This window comes from Salvelinus alpinus, chromosome 9 (assembly GCF_045679555.1).
Source record: "Salvelinus alpinus chromosome 9, SLU_Salpinus.1, whole genome shotgun sequence".
NCBI classification, from domain to species: domain Eukaryota; kingdom Metazoa; phylum Chordata; class Actinopteri; order Salmoniformes; family Salmonidae; genus Salvelinus; species Salvelinus alpinus.
The window spans coordinates 83,920,436-83,944,196 of NC_092094.1; the positions used below are offsets into that span (position 1 = coordinate 83,920,436).

At 44.2% G+C, this 23,761-nt stretch overlaps 1 protein-coding gene across 3 annotated transcripts in view; it reads right to left on the reverse strand.

Moving 5' to 3' along the window:
- LOC139530810 (latent-transforming growth factor beta-binding protein 2-like) overlaps positions 1–23,761 on the reverse strand; it is a 155,883-nt gene that overhangs the window by 71,310 nt on the left and 60,812 nt on the right. For all 3 annotated transcript variants that reach the window (XM_071327518.1, XM_071327519.1, XM_071327517.1), the window contains exons 4-8: positions 15,952–16,166; positions 14,789–14,965; positions 7,492–7,695; positions 3,892–4,133; positions 2,121–2,223 (exon numbers count right to left, since the gene is read on the reverse strand). In XM_071327518.1, coding sequence (XP_071183619.1) covers positions 2,121–2,223; positions 3,892–4,133; positions 7,492–7,695; positions 14,789–14,965; positions 15,952–16,166 — 941 coding nt within the window. The remainder of the gene's footprint in view (positions 1–2,120; positions 2,224–3,891; positions 4,134–7,491; positions 7,696–14,788; positions 14,966–15,951; positions 16,167–23,761) is intronic.

Below are 23,761 nucleotides of genomic sequence, written 5' to 3' on the forward strand. Positions count from 1 at the left end.
GCGCTGAACGGGGCTGGTGCTGGGGCTTCCACAGTGTCACTGTCATTACCTCCATTACGTCAACTTCCCTCCCTCCCAAAAACACACACCCGTTGGTTTCCCCACCGCACTGCGGCTTCCTCCACTCCATATAACAATAATAACACTTTATCTGCCTAAAACAACAGAGTAGTCTAGCAGTGTCTTGGATTGATGTCTTTTACTGAATCAGTCAGGGAGTTCATTGATTCCCTCCCATTGGATAGAGGGAGAACTATAGGAGAATAACGTGGGAATGGTGTGGAGATCACAGTCAGGACTGAAGCCAAGATAGGCAACAGAGAAAGAGACATCCCTGCACTTGGAGCTGACCAGAGGAGACATTAAAAGGTTCCGGGAAACAGTAGGTCTGGATGGAGCATTCCTGAATGGAACCACATTCGACACTGGTCCTTAAACAGCTAAGCGACATAGTTCTCAGTGTCTATAAAATATGTTGTTAAGAGGCTCCTGTTGCTGTGACACTTGTTTTCAATGGCCTGTATGTTTTACAAACAGTAATAAACTGACGGGTGTTGCATGAGTCACACCCAAAAACAAGCTGGACATTATGACCTCAGCATCACACGCTCGGAGAGGAGAGACACAAGCCTCTCTCATTGAGGTAAATGACTACTTTCCAGATACTTGTCATCAAGCCATCAACTGACCTGGCTGGGAGCAGTCCAAGAGAGATGTACGGGATGACAAAATGATTACTCTTCATTAGTGCGTGTCCACTTGTTTAAGTTACTACATACACAATGTATAAGGAAGCCAGCTAAAGCGGGTTCTGGCCATATTTGTATACAGGGAACCATAAGACTGGAAAGGAATGTCAAGTATTCGCTAAAAAGTCCTTCAAAGTATGCACCAATCAGCATGGGACATACAGTATGTGGCTTCATCTTTCCCTCTTTTGTCTTTCATTCTCTCATCTCCAGCGACTCTGCGTGTGACCCGGGACCAAGCTGCCCAAAAACAACTACACAATGAGAGAATGCAGGGATAGTTCTGATTCCCCCCACTTCAAAGGACGGAGGAGAGGAAAACATCTGTGAGTCAAACGAGATGCTGGTGTGGGAGAGAGAAAGACAGAGAGAAAGACAGAGATAGAGAAAGAGAGAGAGAGAGAGAGAGAGAGAGAGAGAGAGAGAGAGAGAGAGAGAGAGAGAGAGAGAGAGAGAGAGAGAGAGAGAGAAAGAGAGAGAGAGAGAGATAGATTCTGGCACAGAGAGAAGAGAAAAATAGATGTCCGTCCATGATGAATGGACCTGAGATGAGATGATGTCTGCTTGTGATTAGAGCTCCGGCAGACAGACACTTCACAGGGAATGGGCTATGACAGCACCCTGTGACAGGCTATTGACATCTACCGCAGCCAGGCCTCTTCCTGATAGGACTAACAGGGAAGAGCAGGGCGGGGACCGTCCCTCCCAACCACCAAATAACCCTCGTGGGGAGCTTCAGTAGGGCCTGGAGGCCCTTGGGTGGGGGTCATCAGGGGCCCGGAGCGCTCCTCTATTTAAAACATAATGAAGAAACGCTGCCAACAACTTTACTGAGAGTCTGCTGCCTCCACACACAGAGAGAGGGGAAGAACCACCCAACGGGCACACGGCTGCTTTTCAAAACCGCAGCAGCAGCAGCAGCACAGGCAGCTCTGGTCAGGAACCATGGCTGTCCATTTCTCTTCTGTTAGCTATAGTAGAGGCAGAGCTGGCCTCTCTCTCTGCCTGACGGAAGGCTGGGTGGCACTCCTGCCAGTCTCTGTTGGTCATGCTAAATGTGTTTTCATTTGGTGCCTTGTTTTGTTTTTAGAAGCGAAAACAACTAAATTTTACAATGAGACGACAAGTGATGCCAAAAGTCGAGGCACGATCCTTCTAATCTAGGATACAAAACTCAGTAATCATCCTGAATTATCACCCCACTGTTAAAGGGATTGACTGTTAATTCCAGACATAGATTGTGTTCATGATTGACGTAAAATACATTGTTTAGCCAAATGAACACATCATAATAAAACAGAAGGAATAGCCCGGGAGGATCTAGGTTCACTGGTTCAGTGTGTTCAGGATGTGAGGGTAAAGGGGACTCACCTGGTTTGGTTGGACACTCTGTGCACTTGTTCAGGCCCCATGAGGCACCCACACTTCCACAGCAGTCATCCTGTTTGGTCAGGCCCGGAAGAGGCTTCCCACACTGAAATGACAACACACGCACACATCTCAACACACTCACACAACACAGGACACATCACCGACACCTTCCCTTTTTCCACTCTGACAGCATGTTGTTTAAACCTTCCCTTTTTCCACTCTGACAGCATGTTGTTTAAACCTTCCCTTTTTCCACTCTGACAGCATGTTGTTTAACCTGACTTTATATACTGTATGTGTGTGTGTGTGTTTGTGTGTGTGCGTGTGTTTAATCAGACTATATGTGTGTATGTGTGTGTGTTTAATTGGACTGTGTGTGTGTGTGTGTGTGTGTGTGTGTGTGTGTGTGTGTGTGTGTGTGTGTGTGTGTGTGTGTGTGTGTGTGTGTGTGTGTGTGTGTGTGTGTGTGTGTGTGTGTGTGTGTGTGTGTGTGTGTGTGTTTATGTGTGGGTGTTCAGCAGTTTGTGAGTCTTCTCTTCTGAATGAGGACAGAGCGAGCTGAACTGAACACACATCTGAGATTGGTTAGGCCGCAGCAGAGGACATAAACAGGCTGAACCAGGAATAGCTCTGCTGCTGCTGCTCTTGGCTTGGCTCGTTAAGGAACTTGGCTAATTGTGGAGAGATTATTATCAAACATCACTGAATTCTGCCTGGCAAATGGTGCCTCATGGAGCTTTGGGAAAAGAGTTAAGGACACATTGTTATGGAACACCTAATTGGTAAAGTCAGTCAAAACCAAACAGAGATCTTCTTTTTGGGGGGGGGGGGGGGGCAATGAGCGGCATGAATCTGACTGTAGGTTATTTTCAAAATGGCATGGACAATGAGATCCCTTCCAGCACGAACATACACTTTCTCTGCTCTGCGTGTCAAGCAGCTGATAACACATAGTCTAACACTGGGCTGGAAGCAGCTCTACAGAGGACACTACTGTTAGAGATGGAAACAGGAGGCAGGGGGAATAACAGCATCTCTCACAGCCAAGCCAACAGATGCTGCCTGTACAGAACCTACGATGAGGAGCTCTCGTTACCAGGAGGTAGAAATCTGAGGAACGGCTCATTGTAACGGCTGGAATGGAACGGTATCGCAAACACATGGTTTCCATTACAGCCGTTCCAATGAGCCTGTCTTCAGATTTCTACCTCCATGGGTTCCTCCAACCACCACCACTGCTCTTTACGCTCTGTGTGTGAGATGAGATAGAGAGTGTGTGTGTGAGAGAGATGAGAGTGTGTGTGTGTGTGTGTGTGTGTGTGTGTGTGTGTGTGTGTGTGTGTGTGTGTGTGTGTGTGTGTGTGTGTGTGTGTGTGTGTGTGTGTGTGTGTGTGTGTGTGAAGGAGATCGCTCTGTGTTTGAGACATGGGTTGGATTTCAGCCTCTCACCTGAGTCCTCCCTCTCAAGCCTAACTCATAACATGTCTGTGGGTGTTGGGAGGGGAACACGAGATGATCAATGTGTTGAGAGCTTATAAATCCTGGCTGCAGTATAATTCAGAGCCACAGACAGACTTCCTGTCCCAGACACCTACTATCAGACAGACAGAGGAGGGAAGATATGAATGCTGCCATGCCGGACGGACAGTAAGACACACGGAAGCCAAACCTGGTCTCCACCCCAAAAGACTGCTAAGATCATCATCAACTATAATGTACTGTGTTCAGAGTATGCCACTCAAAACATCATACTCAGCGGACCGTACTATACCTGTCCATCAACGGTCTCTTGGAAGCACCTCCCCACGTATCCGTTCTGCCGGTTGTGTGGTCTGGTGTGCCCATGCCCATTGCCGATGCCATTGCCAGGTTGGGAGCGCTGCTGTACAGAGTGAGCCCCCTCAGCCGCGGGGGGTCTCTGGCCAGGCTTGACCCGGGCTACCTGGTGGATCTGCACCTCAGCCTCGTGGGGGTGCTGGATGTGGACATTCACCATGGACGGGTGTAGAGAGGCTGGACAGGACACAGAGCGCACAGCACAGTCTGTCAGGCAACACTCTACTACCACATTCAGCAGAAACACATTGAGCCCAATCTGTCTGGACATGGGAAAGAGCCTGATGAATAGTCCTGGACCTGACCTTGCAGTGATGCTTCTCAAAGGGTGTTCCCAAAATGCCCAAGTCAGGTCTTAACATATAGAGATACAGTACAAACGAAAAGACATAGGGGGTGCTGTTTCAAAGTTAGCATTTATCGTCTCCAAATTAAACTGCCTCATACTCAATTCTTGCTCGTACAATATGCATATTATTATTACTATTGGATAGAAAACAATCTCTAGTTTCTAAAACCGTTTGAATTATGTCTGTGGGTGAACCAGAACTCTTTCTACAGCGAAACTCATGACAGGACATGCGAAGCTCTGAAAAATAGTCTCTGATCTCGGATCAGTTGAAAACTCTGTGTGTGCCCTATGGCTTGACATGAACTGCACCCGCCTTCCCCTGGATGTCAGTAACCAATGAGAAGTGGAATGGTGTCTCTACGTGTTTGTCAGAGTTTATAAAAGGGAATGGAGTGAGATGACCCTTCCTTTTGACGCTCGCCAGGACGCAAGGGAGGACTTCAGAATCGCATGCTCAAAAGCTCTCGTTATTGATCAAAGATCTATCCGTCTGTGATTTAGTTCGATATAGGTGTTAGAAACATCATAACGAAGTTATTTGAAACCGATTTATATCAGTTTATGCGAGTATATTGCTATTTTTCTGAATTTCCTTAGTATTGCGTTTGACGATTTGGGCATGTGTGTGCCGTGTAGCTATCGTTAGCTGCTAGTTCTGAAGTTGAGGAGGTCGTTTTACAACAAAGCAACGATACTTTTGGACAAAGGACACATTGCCCAAGATACTGATGGAAGCTCGTCCAAAAGTAAGAGTTATTTATGATTTTATTCCGTATTTATGTGGAAAAATTTAAACGCAGTTGTCGGCCATTTTTTGCGGCACTAGTCTGGCTGTAACTCACAATGTATGTCTTGTAACGTTAATTTAAAAAATCTAAATCAGCGGTTGTATTAATAACCAATGCATCTTTCATTAGCTGTCCAACCTGTATTTTTTTAGTCAATCTAATCGATAAATAATCGTAATCATAGGTGCCTTTCCAAGATGGCGCCGGCCCGAATGCATGCCATGTTTTGACAGATTACATTGCATAACCAAGATTTTTGATGCTAAATATGCACATTTTCGAACAAACTCTATATGCATTGTGTAATATGATGTTACAGGACTGTCATCTGAAGAATTCTGAGAAGGTTAGTGAAAAAATTTATATATTTTGGTGGCGATAACGTTATCGCCCCCTTTGCCTTGATTTAATGCTGGGGTGATGTTAGCTCATGTGGTATGCTAATATAACGATATATTGTGTTTTCGCTGTAAAACACTTAGAAAATCTGAAATATTGTCTGGATTCACAAGATCTGTGTCTTTCGATTGCTGTAGGCTGTGTATTTTTCAGAAATGTTTTAGGATGAGTATTTTGGTAATTGACGTCGGTCTCTGTAATTATTCCGGCTGCTTCCAACGCTATTTCAGATTGCAGCTGCAATGTACAACTGTGATTTATACCTGAAAAATGCACATTTTTCTAAAAAAGCATATCCTATACCATAAATATATTATCAGACTGTCACCTTATGAAGTTGTTTCTTGGTTAGTGGCTATATATATCTTTATTTAGTCGAATTAGTGATAGCTACTGATGCAGGAAAAAAATGGTGGAGAAAAAAAGTTGTGTCTTTTGCTATCGTGGTTAGCTAATAGATTTACATATTGTGTCTTCCCTGTAAAACACTTAGAAAATCTGAAATATTGTCTGGATTCACAAGATCTGTGTCTTTCGATTGCTGTATGCTGTGTATTTTTCAGAAATGTTTTAGGATGAGTATTTTGGTAATTGACGTCGGTCTCTGTAATTATTCCGGCTGCTTCCAACGCTATTTCAGATTGCAGCTGCAATGTACAACTGTGATTTATACCTGAAAAATGCACATTTTTCTAAAAAAACATATCCTATACCATAAATATGTTATCAGACTGTCATCTTATGAAGTTGTTTCTTGGTTAGTGGCTATATATATCTTTATTTAGTCGAATTAGTGATAGCTACTGATGCAGGAAAAAAATGGTGGAGTAAAAAAAGTTGTGTATTTTGCTAACGTGGTTAGCTAATAGATTTACATATTGTGTCTTCCCTGTAAAACATTTTAAAAATCAGAAATGATGGCTGGATTCACAAGATCTGTATCTTTCATCTGGTGTCTTGGACTTGTGATTTAATGATATTTAGATGCTTGTATTTACTTGTGACGCTATGCTAGGCTATGCTAGTCAGCTTTTTTACTGTGGGGGGTGCTCCCGGATCCGGGATGGGTACCAAGTAAAAGTTAAAACACACAAAAGTTTAATTCCATTATTATATGTTTATGACCCGAGACAGGTTGGAGGAATTGCAGAACTGTTGTAATATTGAGTACATTCTCCTTTGTCCATGTGACAGCAGAGCACATCCATATTCAGGATGTGCCAAGGAATTTTCCAGGAATTCTGACATACTCTCCTCTTTCATAAATCACAGCTCCACAAACAGGCCCTGTGTTTGATATACTACAGAGAGTGAGAGAGAGCACATGACTTTACCATGGCCTTGTAGTGACTCTCTCAACACAGTCAGACAGACAGGCAGATGCCTGCCCTGTGATGTAACAACACACACATGTGGTCTGTCATTAGATTAGCATTATAAAGTCAGTAAGGGCTGGAAGAAAATGGAGAACGGAATTCAAAGGAGCTAAGTGAGAACCTAAAGAGAGCGCTTCTGCTTCTACTTACAGCAGGCCAAAGAGAAGCCAGGACAAAAGGGGAATGTTGCTTTAATGCTGCTTATTTTAGCGGCTCTTCATGGCACTGGTTAGGGCATGCTCTGTTTCTAATTCACTATAGGGTCTTCTGTTGATAAGAGGGAGCACTGTGTGAACAATATGGGGAACTCCAAAAAACACCCCATTACATATTCTACTGAGAACCCATTCTGACTTTCACTGCTGGTTCACGAAGGTAGAATTCAGCAGAGTTACTAACTGGGCCGTTGCAAGTCAACAAATAAACCTGAGTTAGTTCAAACAAAACCAGAACAGTTGAGAGGGCATGATGAATCAGATGAATAAAAGACAGCAGTAAAATCAGCAGAACTGGAGGAAACAGTGTGTCTACAGGAGGCCTAGCTGGGGGAGGTCCTGGAGAACTGGCCAGAGACTGTGTTCCTGTGTCTCATCCAGCCAGCCAGACGGCTAGGTGATCACCTTGTTGATTGGACAGCGGCAGGGTGTACATGGAGTGGGAGGACGAGTTGCGTCCGGCCAGGCTGCCGTCCTTCCTGCTGGGGGTAGGTCGGGCAGGAGGGGGGGCTGGGAGGTGGCAGAACTTCCCCGTGGAGTTTGTTGGGCACCAGCACTGGTCCCTGCCAATGCAGCGCCCGCCGTTCAGACAGGGGATCTGACAGAAGACTGCAGGGGAGAGAGGAAGGGGGGGAGGTTTGTTAGTGTAAGGAACCGCCAGATTGAATTAAGTTGATTTATGCGTCCTCATATGCTGGGGCCCATACACATAATGAGAAGCAGGAGAAAAAATTCCAATAGGTAGTGTAGACTGAGACTTCATATGGACAACTACAGTGGGGAGAACAAGTATTTGATACACTGCCGATTTTGCAGGTTTTCCTACTTACAAAGCATGTAGAGGTCTGTAATATTTATCATAGGTACACTTCAACTGTGAGAGACGGAATCTAAAACAAAAATCCAGAAAATCACATTGTATGATTTTTAAGTAATTAATTTGCATTTTATTGCATGACATAAGTATTTGATACATCAGAAAAGAAGAACTTAATATTTGGTACAGAAACCTTTGTTTGCAATTACAGAGATCATACGTTTCCTGGAGTTCTTGACCAGGTTTGCACACACTGCAGCAGGGATTTTGTCCCACTCCTCCATACAGACCTTCTCCAGATCCTTCAGGTTTCGGGGCTGTCGCTGGGCAATACGGACTTTCAGCGCCCTCCAAAGATTTTCTATTGGCTTCAGGTCTGGAGACTGGCTAGGCCACTCCAGGACCTTGAGATGCTTCTTACGGAGCCACTCCTTAGTTTCCCTGGCTGTGTGTTTCGGGTCGTTGTCATGCTGGAAGACCCAGCCACGACCCATCTTCAATGCTCTTACTGAGGGAAGGAGATTGTTGGCCAAGATCTCGCGATACATGGCCCCATCCATCCTCCCCTCAATACGGTGCAGTCGTCCTGTCCCCTTTGCAGAAAAGCATCCCCAAAGAATGATGTTTCCACCTCCATGCTTCACGGTTGGGATGGTGTTCTTGGGGTTGTACTCATCCTTCTTCTTCCTCCAAACACGTCGAGTGGAGTTTAGACCAAAAAGCTCAATTTTTGTCTCATCAGACCACATGACCTTCTCCCATTCTTCCTCTGGATCATCCAGATGGTCATTGGAAAACTTCAGACGGGCCTGGACATGCCCTGGCTTGAGCAGGGGGACCTTGCGTGCGCTGCAGTATTTTAATCCATGACGGCATAGTGTGTTACTAATGGTTTTCTTTGAGACTGTGGTCCCAGCTCTCTTCAGGTCATTGACCAGGTCCTGCCGTGTAGTTCTGGGCTGATCCCTCACCTTCCTCATGATCATTGATGCCCCACGAGGTGAGATCTTGCATGGAGCCCCAGACCGAGGATGATTGACAGTCATCTTGAACTTCTTCCATTTTCTAATAATTGCGCCAACAGTTGTTGCCTTCTCACCAAGCTGCTTGCCTATTGTCCTGTAGCCCATCCCAGCCTTGTGCAGGTCTACAATTTTATCCCTGATGTCCTTACACAGCTCTCTGGTCTTGGCCATTGTGGAGAGGTTGGAGTCTGTTTGATTGAGTGTGTGGACAGGTGTCTTTTATACAGGTAACGAGTTCAAACAGGTGCAGTTAATACAGGTAATGAGTGGAGAACAGGAGGGCTTCTTAAAGAAAAACTAACAGGTCTGTGAGAACCGGAATTCTTACTGGTTGGAAGGTGATCAAATACTTATGTCTTGCAATAAAATGCAAATTAATTACTTAAAAATCATACAATGTGATTTTCTGGATTTTTGTTTTAGATTCCGTCTCTCACAGTTGAAGTGTACCTATGATAAAAATTACAGACCTCTACATGCTTTGTAAGTAGGAAAACCTGCAAAATCGGCAGTGTATCAAATACTTGTTCTCCCCACTGTACTTTCCTGTTGCTCACATAACCGTCACCACATTCACTAGCAGAAACCTCATTTGACATGGGTTTATGAAGCTCCAACTTCACCCTGAGGTAAAACACACTTCAAATATAACCTCTACCTATCAAAGAGAAGATTCACCAATTTTTAATGTTATATTGTTTTTGTACATCTCTGAGCAATGTTCTATCGATTCCTGGGGTAATTTCATGTTTTCAGGAGTATCTGAGCTATTTGGTGTTCAAGCAGTTGGTATGAATTTTGCATATTGACATATCACTAATAAGGATGGTTGGGGGGTCACGACTTTAAACTGATTCATACATGATTCTAAATTGATTCAGACACAATATTTAAGATACTATTAGCATGGATGATCAAGCTGTTTCATTCTCTAATGTAGGACACTATCACAGAAACAAATGTGTAAAAAGTATTTATTTAATCTTTTGAATCTGGCCTTATTGCCATTATCTCAATAAAAGTTATAGCACAAAGATAAGTCAAATCAGGTAATGTCAAATTTCAGTTTGAAGGAAGTATGCTTTAATCAATTCATTTCCCCAGTCATTCAGATTCACTACCCTCCCTTCTAACGAGTCCTGCACATTTTGTGTACGTCGTAGATGGACGTGTTCCTGAAAGTATTGGCATTCAGGAATGTGGTTAAATTCGCTAAATAGCTTCAACTGTTCAGCAGCTATAGTCAAATTCGTATTAATATTACCACTCCATTTGTTCCAGCAGCTAATAGTGGATATCGAAGGTTACTTACGTAACCACAGTTCTATAAACTAATTAAGCAGTGCATTCAGCTGACTGAGGAGATCAACTTGCACAACACATTCATTCAGATTATTGCAGCGACCAATTAAGTTGCAGAGAGACACATGCGTCTTGTGAGACGTGAAATAACTATGGCTGACAAATTATTAAAAAAATACCCCATAATGACAAAGGGAAAACATGTTTTTAGAAATGTTTGCTCATTTATTGAAAATTAAATACAGAAATATCTCATTTACATAAGTATTCACACCCTTGAGTAAATAGTTTGTTGAAGCACATTTGGCAGCGATTATAGTTGTGAGTCTTTCTAGGTAAGTCTCTAAGAGCTTTCCACAACTGCATTGTGCAACATTTGCCAATTTGCTAATTGCTAGACAAACAGTTTCAGGTCTTGACATAGATTTTCAAGTAGATTTCAGTCAAACCTGTAACTCGGCCACTCAGGAACATTCCATGTCTTCATGGTAAGCAACTCCAGTGTAGATTTGGGCTTGTGTTTTAGGTTATTGTCCTGCTGAAAGGTGAACTCATCTCCCAGTGTCTTGTCTGAACCAGGTTTTCCTCAATGATTTTGCTTGTCCTTAGCACCATTCCATTTCTTTTTTATCCTGAAAAACTCCCCAGTTCTGAATGATTACAAACATACCTATGCAGCCACCACTATGCTTAAAAATATGGAGTGTGCTACTTATTTAGGCTTGCCATAACAAAGGGGTTCATTACTTACTCACTCAAGACATTTCAGCTTTTAATTATTTTCAAAAAACATAATTCCACTTTGACATTATGGGGTATTGTGTGTAGATCAGTGATTTAAAAAAAAAACAATTTCAAATTCAGGCCACAACAAAATGCGGAAAAAGTCAAGGGGTGTGAATACTTTCTGAAGGCATCGTATATATATATTTTATTTTATTTTATTTTATTGCAGTGACGGCGGAGCATCGCTGCTAAATGCATGTAGGGGAAACACTGGAATACAAGAGAAAACAAATCTCACATACCAAAATAACAGCTTGGATAGAATTTCAAAGGAGTGCGGCAATTGGTTCTAAAGCATTTAAGACTATTGAATCCCTACCTGACATTGTCTTTGCATATAGTTTGATTTATGCCCTGCAATCTTCCAGCAGTGATGACGGGTTCCTCTAGAAGGAAAAGCAGCTGGTGTTTGACAGGTTGCTTTCACAGCCTTTCATTCTGCTTATCTCTTGGCAGAGGTGCCAGTGTCCTACATACCTGCTCTATATCAGGATCTACAGAGACGTTCAAACCTTAACCTCAACTCACTCAAACTTCAAAGCCTGGAAAATGAAAAATCGATAACAGCCTGGCACAATAAAAGGGAATCTTCTAAAGGCAAAAAAGAAAAAATATCTATGCCTTTTTTTATAATGCATATTTGGACGCTGTTATCCTGACCCCTGTGATGAGGCAGGTTTCTAAAACAGCAGATGAAAGAGAGTTGTATCTGTGGCATTTAAGGCTTCGGACCCAATCATGTTGTGGCGCTATAACCCTTGTCACAGACAGACAGACAGACAGACAGACAGACAGACAGACAGACAGACAGACAGACAGACAGACAGACAGACAGACAGACAGACAGACAGACAGACAGACAGACAGACAGACAGACAGACAGACTCCGGGTGTGAGCAAATCAGGGAGGGCTGCGGCATGATAGTCTGGCTGGAAAGAAAGTGGTGGAGAGAGAGAGAGAGAGAGAGAGAGAGAGAGAGAGAGAGAGAGAGAGAGAAGGAAAGAGAGTGGTGGAGAAAGAGGGGGACATGGAGCCAGTGTTCAGGTCCACAGGAAGCCCCCCTGTGATTACACATGCTGGCTAAATTATCAGCTACAAAGGGCCATTAATTCTTAACAATCTGGGGAGGACTGGACAGCCTCAGCCTCGGCCTCAGAGTGTTGTCTTAGCCTCGGTCTCAGTCTCAGACTCAGCCTCGCCTCTGAGTGTTGTCTCAGCCTCGGCCTCAGAGTGTTGTCTCAGCCTCGGCCTGTCTCAGACGCAGCCTCGCCTCAGAGTGTTGTCTCAGCCTCGGCCTCAGACTTGCCTCAGAGTGTTGTCTCAGCCTCGGCCTCAGACTCAGCCTTGCCTCTGAGTGTTGTCTCAGACTCGCCTCAGAGTGTTGTCTCAGCCTCGGCCTCAGTCTCAGACTCAGAGTGTTGTCTCAGCCTCGGCCTCAGAGTGGTGTCTCAGCCTCGGCCTCATCTTCAGACTCAGTCTCGCCTCAGAATGTTGTCTCAGCCTCGGCCTCTGTCTCAGACTCGCCTCAGAGTGTTGTCTCAGCCTCGGCATCATACTCAGCCTCGCCTCAGAGTGTTGTCTCAGCCTCGGCCTCAGACTTGCCTCAGAGTGTTGTCTCAGCCTCGGCCTCAGACTTGCCTCAGAGTGTTGTGTCAGCCTCGGCCTCAGACTCGCCTCAGAGTGTTGTCTCAGCCTCGGCCTCATACTCAGCCTCGCCTCAGAGTATTGTCTCAGCCTCGGCCTCAGTCTCAGAGAGTGTTGTCTCAGCCTCGGCCTCAGAGTGTTGTCTCAGCCTCGGCCTCATCTTCAGACTCAGCCTCGCCTCAGAGTGTTGTCTCAGCCTCGGCCTCTGTCTCAGACTCGCCTCAGAGTGTTGTCTCAGCCTCGGCCTCAGAGTGTTGTCTCAGCCTCGGCCTCATCTTCAGACTCAGCCTTGCCTCAGAGTGTTGTCTCAGCCTCGGCCTCTGTCTCAGACTCGCCTCAGAGTGTTGTGTCAGCCTCGGCCTCAGACTCGCCTCAGAGTGTTGTCTCAGCCTCGGCCTCATACTCAGCCTCGCCTCAGAGTATTGTCTCAGCCTCGGCCTCAGTCTCAGAGTGTTGTCTCAGCCTCGGCCTCAGAGTGTTGTCCCAGCCTCAGCCTGTCTCAGACTCAGCCTCGCCTCAGAGTGTTGTCTCAGCCTCGGTCTCATACTCAGCCTCGCCTCAGAGTGTTGTCTGAGCCTCGTCTCAGAGTGTTGTCTCAGCCTCGGCCTCAGTCTCAGACTCAGTCTCAGACTCTGTCTCACCTCAGAGTGTTGTCTCAGCCTCGGCCTCAGGCTCAGCCTCGCCCTAACCCACCTCAGCATGGGGCAGGAATTATTCCTAGACATCAACCTGACCTTTTTTCTCATCCACCCTCTACCTACTTTCACACATCTATTCAGACACCAGACAGACAGGAAGATACCATTCATGCCCGTGCCACACACTCACACATCCCCAGCACCACCACCATATGTCTTTAACATGCATTGTTGAAGGGTTTCTCTAAGTTACTTGTCCCAGTAATGTCAGGGTTTAGAATAACTGTTCAATGTTGTGAATCCAGGGAGCCCAAAAGTGGAATGATGCAATCCACCCAGTTTTTACTGCCCCACGTTGGGAACATAACAACAACATGACATAACTGTTTCCTGTCTACTTGACATTCCTTGAGGAGGAGCATGCACTTCCGCAACAACAAAATGCCAGCTTGAATGTTGAGTAATTTCCTTTAACAGAGTCTTTTTACAGATGTTTTAATGATCAGAGATTTCTTTCAAATAAAATGGAGCATAAAAACAAACTGCTTCTCAGGATCACCCAGAAGTGCCAGAAATGCATTGTTGTGCAACGTCTCTGCCAAGTCATTGTGTTTGGAGTAGCTTTACATTTTCCAAAAACCTATTAATGGGAGCATAAATCTACAAAACAACCTGTTTATCTATTCATAACTCAGCCAGTTCCTCCCATGAGGAGTTTAGTGTGTTAAGTGTGGGGCGGCGGCAGCCTGTGTTCATGTGTGTGTGTGTGGTATGTGCACCCTTCACTTTTAATCAGTTCGAGTGATTACTGTAAGCCTTAGCTGTATGGTAAGGGCTGAGGGGAACACTAGGGAAACAGGGCCGGAACCCCAGCATTGGTTATTGTTCTCCCCCCACATGGAGAGGCAGAGAGGGAGACTACTCTCCTGTGTGAGTATGTAGCAAAGCCCACGGATAAATAGCAGCTTTAATGTAATCCCTATAAAATCCTATTCACTCTACTACTCCCTCTCTCTCCCTTTCTCTTTGTCTCTCTCCCCCTCTCCCAGTGAGCACATTAAATGGTTAACCGTGGAGCTGAGAGCAAGGTGTAAACCACAAAGAGACCGGGCTAACTGTTGGGAGCGTGAGAGCGGTGCTTCCACGTGTGTGGTTAGCCTCCACTGAGTCCTGCGACACGAAGGGAGGGAGACCTGCTCTTAATGTGCTCTCCCCTTTCTCTCTCTCCCTCCCTCTACCCCTCTCTCTCTCCCTCCCTCCCTCTACCCCTCTTTCACACTGCTCCCAGGCATATAATCTCCCCCACTCTGTCACCTCTCTCTCCTCACTGCCTGGCATTCAGTGTTGACAGCTCCACAGTGGGAATGGGTTTATCTATCAGAAGCCCCTCTTTCCCCCTCTCACCTCTGGACTACATTCAGACAGCATAGGAAGAGAGAGGAGTTGAGCGAGAGAAAGAGAAGGAGAATTGAAAAGGGGGAACACTCACAGAGTCTGAAGCCCTGGGTCTTTGCCGGCTGATGCTGCTGCTGGTTCTCACTGTAGACGGTGGTGGTGTCACCCTTCTCACAGCTGTTGTAGCAGCGGCCGCCGCTGCACACCCTCCGACACACCATGGGGGTGAAGACAATCTTGATGCGGTCAAGGTTGGAAGTGAGGTTGGCCCCTGGAGCACAAAGACACACAGAGACCTGGGTGAACAGGAGCACCGCAGCTCTGGAGAAGAGCTGCATCTTTAATGGACTACAGACAGACACAATCCCCGGACCTGCTGCCTAGCCAGCCCAGCAGAAGGGGAGGTTTATATGAGTTTGAGTGTGTTTGGACGTGTGTGTGTGTTTATGCGTGAGTGTGTGTGCCAGTGCCTGAGGAATGGCACGGTGCAGCTGAAAGGAGGATGTGTCACTGGGCATGCCTGTGGAGGGGGAGGGGGGGGGGGGAATCTAGTTAAGCATGGGTTCTGGCCTCCAAGCCTTTATCATTGGGATAAGGTGTTCTAGATGTGTGAGTAAACCTTGTGTAATGGTGGGAAGCTGTTCAACACCCGTTGCCCTGGTAGGATGGAAAAACAAGAGAAACTTGGACAGCAGACAGCTTTACAGAGGGCACTGTTCTGTTCTGTTCTGAGAGGGTTGGAGGGGAGAGGAGTAGGTCATTAAAAGGTTTTGTTTCTGGAGGTTTCTGGTGGTGGTGGGGGGGGGGGGTTTCTGTCGGGTGTGACCTGTCATGGATCCAAGGTGACAGTGAGGACCGTGGTGCCTCCCCCCTCCTCCCACCTCCCTCTCTGGGTCTTCAGGGAGGGAGCAGGGCTGTCCTGTGTCTGCACACTGGAGACGCTCCAGAGCATAGAGTGGAGACGGCTAACCCCCCAGGCACACGGCTGGGATATCAAACGTCTGTCGCTTGTGTGATGAAAACCACAGGTAGGGGAGGGAGGGAGGAAAGGAGAAGAGAGGAGCCTGGGACAGAGCCAACAACACTTTTTCCCCCAAATCTAATGTTACATTCAGTGAAGACAGAAACTCACTGTGTGTGTCATACATGTCATTTTTCTTCTTCTTTTTTTTTTTTTTTTTTTTTTACAAAGCAGGGTAATGAAGCAATAAAGAACAGTTGTATCATCTCGGGTGAAACATTTATTCTGGTCATTACCTGCTGGCGCCACTGCGTTGTTGGCGTGGCCATTGGTGGTGGGTCTGTGGCCGTTACTTGAGTGTCCATTGCCGTTCCCAATGTCATGTCCGTTCCCATTAGGCAGAGCGTTGGATGTGATGGGGCCAGTGGACGATGGGTATCGCTTGACGGTGCGAGACGTCCCAGTCTGCTGAGGAGACGATGAGTCGGCTGGTCCTCGCCTCACCTGGGTCCTGGTAACGAGACAGATGACACCAGATCCTTCAAACCTCTCCCTCAACACCAGTCACTAAACATACACAACCAACATACAGAAAACCCGCGTATAATCCACTTACACATTGTCAACATGTTAAACCTAACACCACATGTCTGAGAGAGTGTGAAAGACAAACAGCATTATGTCTGTCTTAGGTCATAGCATTACTTAGTTTATTTTATAGATGAGATTCCATGTTTTTTTTATATAATTGAATCAAGAATATCATATCGTACTTAGGCCCTATAGTGATCCACTTACTCACATCTGTTGTAAGTCAGGCCCGCATGTGTGTAGCAGAGTTGGTTATGTTTTCACTTGCCACTGCAGAAATATGTATTCAATGTTTATGTATTTCTATTAGTTGGTGTTATGTCATTGGCTACGCTTGCAGATAGGGGGAGATTGCGAAACGTCAATTCTTCCCAGTCTGATTTTGACATGCAAGCAGTAGGTCATGTTCTGAAATATTGCATTCTATTTACGTGTTTACAATGTGTACGAGTTCACTATGTACATTTACGGACAAATACAGTGCCTTCAGAAAGTATTCACACCCCGTGACTTTTTCCAAATGTGTTGTGTAACTAGCCTAAATGTTTACAAATTAATAACAAATGAAAAGCTGAAATGTCTTGATTAAATAAGTATTCAACCCCTTTGTTATGGTAAGCCTAAATAAGTTCAGGAGTAAAAATGTGCTTAACAAGTCACATAATAAGTTGCATGGACTCACTGTGAGCAATAATAGTGTTTAACATGATTGTTGAATGACTACCTCATCTCTGTACCCCACACATACAATGATCTGTAAGGTCCCTTAGTGCCTCGCAAAGAAGGAAACCTATTGGTAGATAGGTAAAAAAACAAAAAACAGACATTGAATATTCCTTTGAGCATGGTGAAGTTATTCATTTGGATGGTGTATAAATACACCCAGTCACTATAAAGATACAGCCGTCCTTCCTAACTTAGTTGCCGGAGAGGAAAGAAACCGCTCAAGAATTTCACCATGAGGCCAATGGTGACTTCAAAACAGTTACAGTTTAATTGCTGTGTTAGGAGGATGGATCAACAACATTTTAGTTACTCCACAATACTAACCTAAATGACAGAGTCAAAAGAAGGAAGCCTGTACAGAATAAAAATATTTTAAAACATGCAACCTGTTCGCAATAAGGCACTAAATAAAGTAAAACTGCAAAAACATTATGTCCTGAATACAAAGTGTTATGTTTGGGCAAATTTAACACAACACATCACTGAGAACAACTCTTCATATTTTCTAGCATCGGTATGCTTGTCATCGGCAAGGACTAGAGAGTTTTTTGGGAGGATAAAAATAAACGGAATAGAGCTAAGCACAGGCAAAATCCTAGAGGAAAACCTGGTTCAGTCTGCTTTCCAAAAGACACTGGGAGAAAAATTCACCTTTCAACAGGACAATAACCTAAAATACAAGGCCAAAATATACACTGAAGTTGCTTACCAAGACGGCATCGAATGTTACCGAGTGGCCTAGTTACAGTTTTGACCTAAGTCAGCTTGAAAATCTATGGCAAGACTTGAAAATGGCTGTCTAGCAATTATCAACAACGAAATTGACAAGAACTTGAAGAATAATAAAAAAGAAAATTGAGACTCTCAGCTGTCACGCTGGCAAAGGTGATTCTAACAGGGGTGTGAATCCTCATGTAAATGAGATATTTCTGTATTTCATTTTCAATACATTTGTAAAACATTATAAAAACATGTTTTCACATTGTCATTATGGGGTATTGTGTGTAGATGAGTGAGACAAAAAATCTATTGAATCAATTTTGAATTCAGGCTGTAACACAACAAAATGTGGAATAAGTCAAGGGATATGAATACTTTCTGAGTGCACTGTATATATGTGTACAGTACCTGTTAGATATTAGGGGCTTCCTGTGATGTGCTTTTCTATGTTTTGATGTAAAAGGGAGTTAGCTTGCATGCTCGAGATGTAATTTTTATTGATATTCACATTATTATTACATTCTAAAATATTTCAGAATAATGTCGACAATGCCTAAATAGATTGGATGCATGAATGGTGATTTTTCATTAACCTATGTGGCCGACACACATAATAAAGTAATGAATAGCGTGGTAGCATTAATCTCACCATTTGAATCTCACCGATGCTGTTTTTATAATGAGAAAGTGACCAAAAACCAGGTTCCCTTTTTATTGGAAGGATTTGTATGGAAAGCCAAGTTGAAGCCAACATTAGATGTTGTTGCCCTCATAATAACCGCACGTGGTTTTACCTTTATTTATTTATTTTATTTATTTTTTATTTAACCTTTATTTAACCAGGTAGGCAAATTGAGAACACGTTCTCATTTACAATTGCGACCTGGCCAAGATAAAGCAAAGCAGTTCGACACATACAACAACACATAGTTACACATGGAGTAAAACAAACATATAGTCAATAATACAGTGAAAAAAATAAGTCTATATACAATGTGAGCAAGTGAGGTGAGATAAGGGAGGTGAAGGCAAACAAATATATGTATAAATAAATAAAAATATAAAAAGGCCATGGAGGCGAAGTGAATACAACACAGCAAGTAAAATAAAAACTAAAAAACACTGGAATGGTTGGTTTGCAGTGGAAGAAAGCGCAAAGTAGAGACAGAAATAATGGGGTGCAAAGGAGCAAAATAAATAAATAAATAAATACAGTAGGTAAAGAGGTAGTTGTTTGGGCTAAATTATAGATGGGCTATGTACAGGTGCAGTAATCTATGAGCTGCTCTGACAGCTGGTGCTTAAAGCTAGTGAGGGAGATAAGTGTTTCCAGTTTCAGAGATTTTTGTAGTTCGTTCCAGTCATTGGCAGCAGAGAACTGGAAGGAGGCGTCCAAAGGAAGAATTGGTTTTGGGGGTGACTAGAGAGATATACTTGCTGGAGCGCGTGCTACAGGTAGGTGCTGCTATGGTGACCAGCAAGCTGAGATAAGGGGGGACTTTACCTAGCAGGGTCTTGTAGATGACCTGGAACCAGTGGGTTTGGCGACGAGTATGAAGCGAGGGCCAGCCAACGAGAGTGTACAGGTCGCAGTGGTGGGTAGTATATGGGGCTTTGGTGACAAAACGGATGGCACTGTGATAGACTGCATCCAATTTATTGAGTAGGGTTTTGGAGGCTATTTTGTAAATGACATCACCGAAGTCGAGGATTGGTAGGATGGTCAGTTTTACAAGGGTATGTTTGGCAGCATGAGTAAAGGATGCTTTGTTGCGGAATAGGAAGCCAATTCTAGATTTGACTTTGGATTGGAGATGTTTGATGTGAGTCTGGAAGGAGAGTTTACAGTCTAACCAGACACCTAGGTATTTGTAGTTGTCCACATATTCTAAGTCAGAGCCGTCCAGAGTAGTGATGTTGGACAGGCGGGCAGGTGCAGGCAGCGATCGGTTGAAGAGCATGCATTTAGTTTTACTTGTATTTAAGAGCAATTGGAGGCCACGGAAGGAGAGTTGTATGGCATTGAAGCTCGCCTGGAGGGTTGTTAACACAGTGTCAAAAGAAGGGCCAGAAGTATACAGAATAGTGTCGTCTGCGTAGAGGTGGATCAGAGAATCACCAGCAGCAAGAGCGACATCATTGATGTATACAGAGAAGAGAGTCGGTCCAAGAATTGAACCCTGTGGCACCCCCATAGAGACTGCCAGAGGCCCGGACAACAGACCCTCCGATTTGACACACTGAACTCGATCAGAGAAGTAGTTGGTGAACCAGGCGAGGCAATCATTAGAGAAACCAAGGCTGTCGAGTCTGCCGATGAGGATGTGGTGATTGACAGAGTCAAAAGCCTTGGCCAGGTCAATGAATACGGCTGCACAGTATTGTTTCCTATCGATGGCGGTTAAGATATCGTTTATGACCTTGAGCGTGGCTGAGGTGCACCCATGACCAGCTCTGAAACCAGATTGCATAGCGGAGAAGGTATGGTGGGATTCGAAATGGTCGGTAATCTGTTTGTTGACTTGGCTTTCGAAGACCTTAGAAAGGCAGGGTAGGATAGATATAGGTCTGTAGCTGTTAGGGTCAAGAGTGTCCCCCCCTTTGAAGAGGGGGATAACCGCAGCTGCTTTCCAATCTTTGGGAATCTCAGACGACACGAAAGAGAGGTTGAAGAGGCTAGTAATAGGGGTGGCCACAATTTCAGCAGATAGTTTTAGAAAGAAAGGGTCCAGATTATCTAGCCCGGCTGATTTTGCAGCTCTTTTAGAACATCAGCTGACTGTATTTGGGAGAAAGAGAAATGGGGAAGGCTTGGGCGAGTTGGGAAGGCTACCTCAACAGAGTAGCGCAACACCCTTCAATTGAAGCGACGGTAAGCAAACAAAAGGGGTCACATCTCTCACAAAAACTGATCAAAAATGAAATCACGGATAATCATAAAGGAGCAGGAGAACTTATAAATTGGCTACAATAATTACAAGGACTTTTCAAGCACCAAATTTAGGAAATGTCTGATTTTCAAGGTAGGCCTATTCTAGTAATTACATTTCTGAGGTCCAAATTCAAGTTCAAGTAGGCGTCCCCTTGTATTGTTTTAAAATTGCAGGTCTAACATGGAAAACAAAAAGTATTTGTCATGTTTTTTCATCAACAGATCATATTGTGAATAAGCACACTTGGCTGTGTAATTTGTTCTCATTATATCCAGAATAATGTATAGGAATAGTGTTGGGTGTTGCACAATAGTCTATCCTACACAACTGCGCACAGTAGACTCGATGTCCAATCCCAGGCACAAAAACATATGAAAACATGAACACAATACCTTGATGCTTTCTCTGTTAAATCTAACGAGACCCTGCTGTAAATCAAGCAGACAAGAAGAAATGATCAACATCAACTCGTTAGGGATATTAGATCCAACATGGATCCAGGCACAAATGAGACACCAAAATATTCTGGACATTCCTCCTGGACACCTTCTTTCAAGCACTTGGGCTGTTGTTGCATCGCATGCACTATCACAACCATAGCCACGCTAAGTAGTGATGCTGAAAATGCTGCAGCACCCCCTGAAAAATACATAAAAAAATGTATAATTCATAAAAATACTAAATAAATATATATATACAGTACCAGTCAAAAGTTTGGACACACCTACTCATGAAAAGGTTTTTCTTCATTTTTACAATTTTCTAAATTGTAGAATAATAGTGAAGTCATCAACAAAACAAAAAAAACATATGGAATCACGTAGTAACCAAAAAAGTGTTAAACAAATCAAAATATATTTTACATTTGAGATTCTTCAAAGTAGCCACCCTTTGCCTTGATGACAGCTTGCACACTCTTGGCATTCTCTCAACCGGCTTCATGAGGAATGCTTTTCCAACAGTCTTGAAGGAGTTCCCACATAAACTGAGCACTTGTTGGCTGCTTTTCCTTCACTCTGCGGTCCAACTCATCCCAAACTATCTCAATTGGGTTGAGGTCGGGTGATTGTGGAGGCCAGGTCAACTGACGCAGCATTCCATCACTCTCCTTGGTCAAGTAGCCCTTACACAGCCTGGAGGTGTGTTTTGGGTCATTGTCCTGTTGAAAAACAAATGATAGTTCCACTAAGCCCAAACCAGATGTGATGGCGTATCGCTGTGGAATGCTGTGGTAGCCATGCTGGTTAAGTGTGCCTTGAATTCAAAATAAATCCCTGACAGTGTCACCAGCAAAGCACCCCCACACCATCACACCTCCTCCTCCATGCTTCATGGTCGGAACCACAAATGCGGTGATCATCCGTTCACCTACTCCGCGTCTCACAAAGACACAGTGGATGCAAACAAAAATCTCCAATTTGGACTCATCAGACCAAAGGACAGACTTCTTGGCCCAAGCAAGTCTCTTCTTTTTATTGGTGTCTTTTAGTTGTGGTTTCTTTGCCGCAATTCAACCATGAAGGCCTGATTCACGCAGTCTGCTCTGAACAGTTGATGTTGAGATGTGTCTGTTACTTGAACTCTGTGAAGCATTTATTTGGGCTGCAATCTGAGGTGCAGTTAACTCCAATGAACTTATCCTCTGCAGCAGAGGTAACTCTGAGTCTTCCTTTCCTGTGGCGGTCCTCATGAGAGCCAGTTTCATCATAGTGCTTGATGGTTTTTGCTACTGCACTTGAAGAAACCTTCAAAGTTCTTGAAATGTTCTGGATTGACTGACCTTCATGTCTTGAAGTAATGATGGACTGTCATTTCTCTTAGCTTATTTGAGCTGTTCTTGCCATAATATGGACTTGGTCTTTTACCAAATAGGGCTATCTTTTGTATGCCACCCCTACCTTGTCACAACACAACTGATTGGCTCAAACGCATCGAGAAGGGAAAAAATGCCACTTTTTTTTTTTACAAGGCACACCTGTTAATTGAAATGCCTTCATGAAGTTGGTTTAGAGAATGCCAAGAGTGTGCAAAACTGTCATCAAGGCAAAGGGTGGCTACTTTGAAGATTCTCAAATATATAATATATTTTGATTTGTTTAACCCTTTTTTGGTTACTACATGATTCCATATACAGTGGGGAGAACAAGTATTTGATACACTGCCGATTTTGCAGGTTTTCCTACTTACAAAGCATGTAGAGGTCTGTCATTTTTATCATAGGTACACTTCAACTGTGAGAGACGGAATCTAAAACAAAAATCCAGAAAATCACATTGTATGATTTTTAAGTAATTAATTTGCATTTTATTGCATGACATAAGTATTTGATCACCTACCAACCAGTAAGAATTCCGGCTCTCACAGACCTGTTAGTTTTTCTTTAAGAAGCCCTCCTGTTCTCCACTCATTACCTGTATTAACTGCACCTGTTTGAACTCGTTACCTGTATAAAAGACACCTGTCCACACACTCAATCAAACAGACTCCAACCTCTCCACAATGGCCAAGACCAGAGAGCTGTGTAAGGACATCAGGGATAAATTGTAGACCTGTACAAGGCTGGGATGGGCTACAGGACAATAGGCAAGCAGCTTGGTGAGAAGGCAACAACTGTTGGCACAATTATTAGAAAATGGAAGAAGTTCAAGATGACGGTCAATCACCCTCGGTCTGGGGCTCCATGCAAGATCTCACCTCGTGGGGCATCAATGATCATGAGGAATGTGAGGGATCAGCCCAGAACTACACGGCAGGACCTGGTCAATGACCTGAAGAGAGCTGGGACCACAGTCTCAAAGAAAACCATTAGTAACACACTACGCCGTCATGGATTAAAATCCTGCAGCGCACGCAAGGTCCCCCTGCTCAAGCCAGCACATGTCCAGGCCCGTCTGAAGTTTGCCAATGACCATCTGGATGATCCAGAGGAGGAATGGGAGAAGGTCATGTGGTCTGATGAGACAAAAATAGAGCTTTTTGCTCTAAACTCCACTCGCCGTGTTTGGAGGAATAGAAGGATGAGTACAACCCCAAGAACACCATCCCAACCGTGAAGCATGGAGGTGGAAACATCATTCTTTGGGGATGCTTTTCTGCAAAGGGGACAGGACGACTGCACCGTATTGAGGGGAGGATG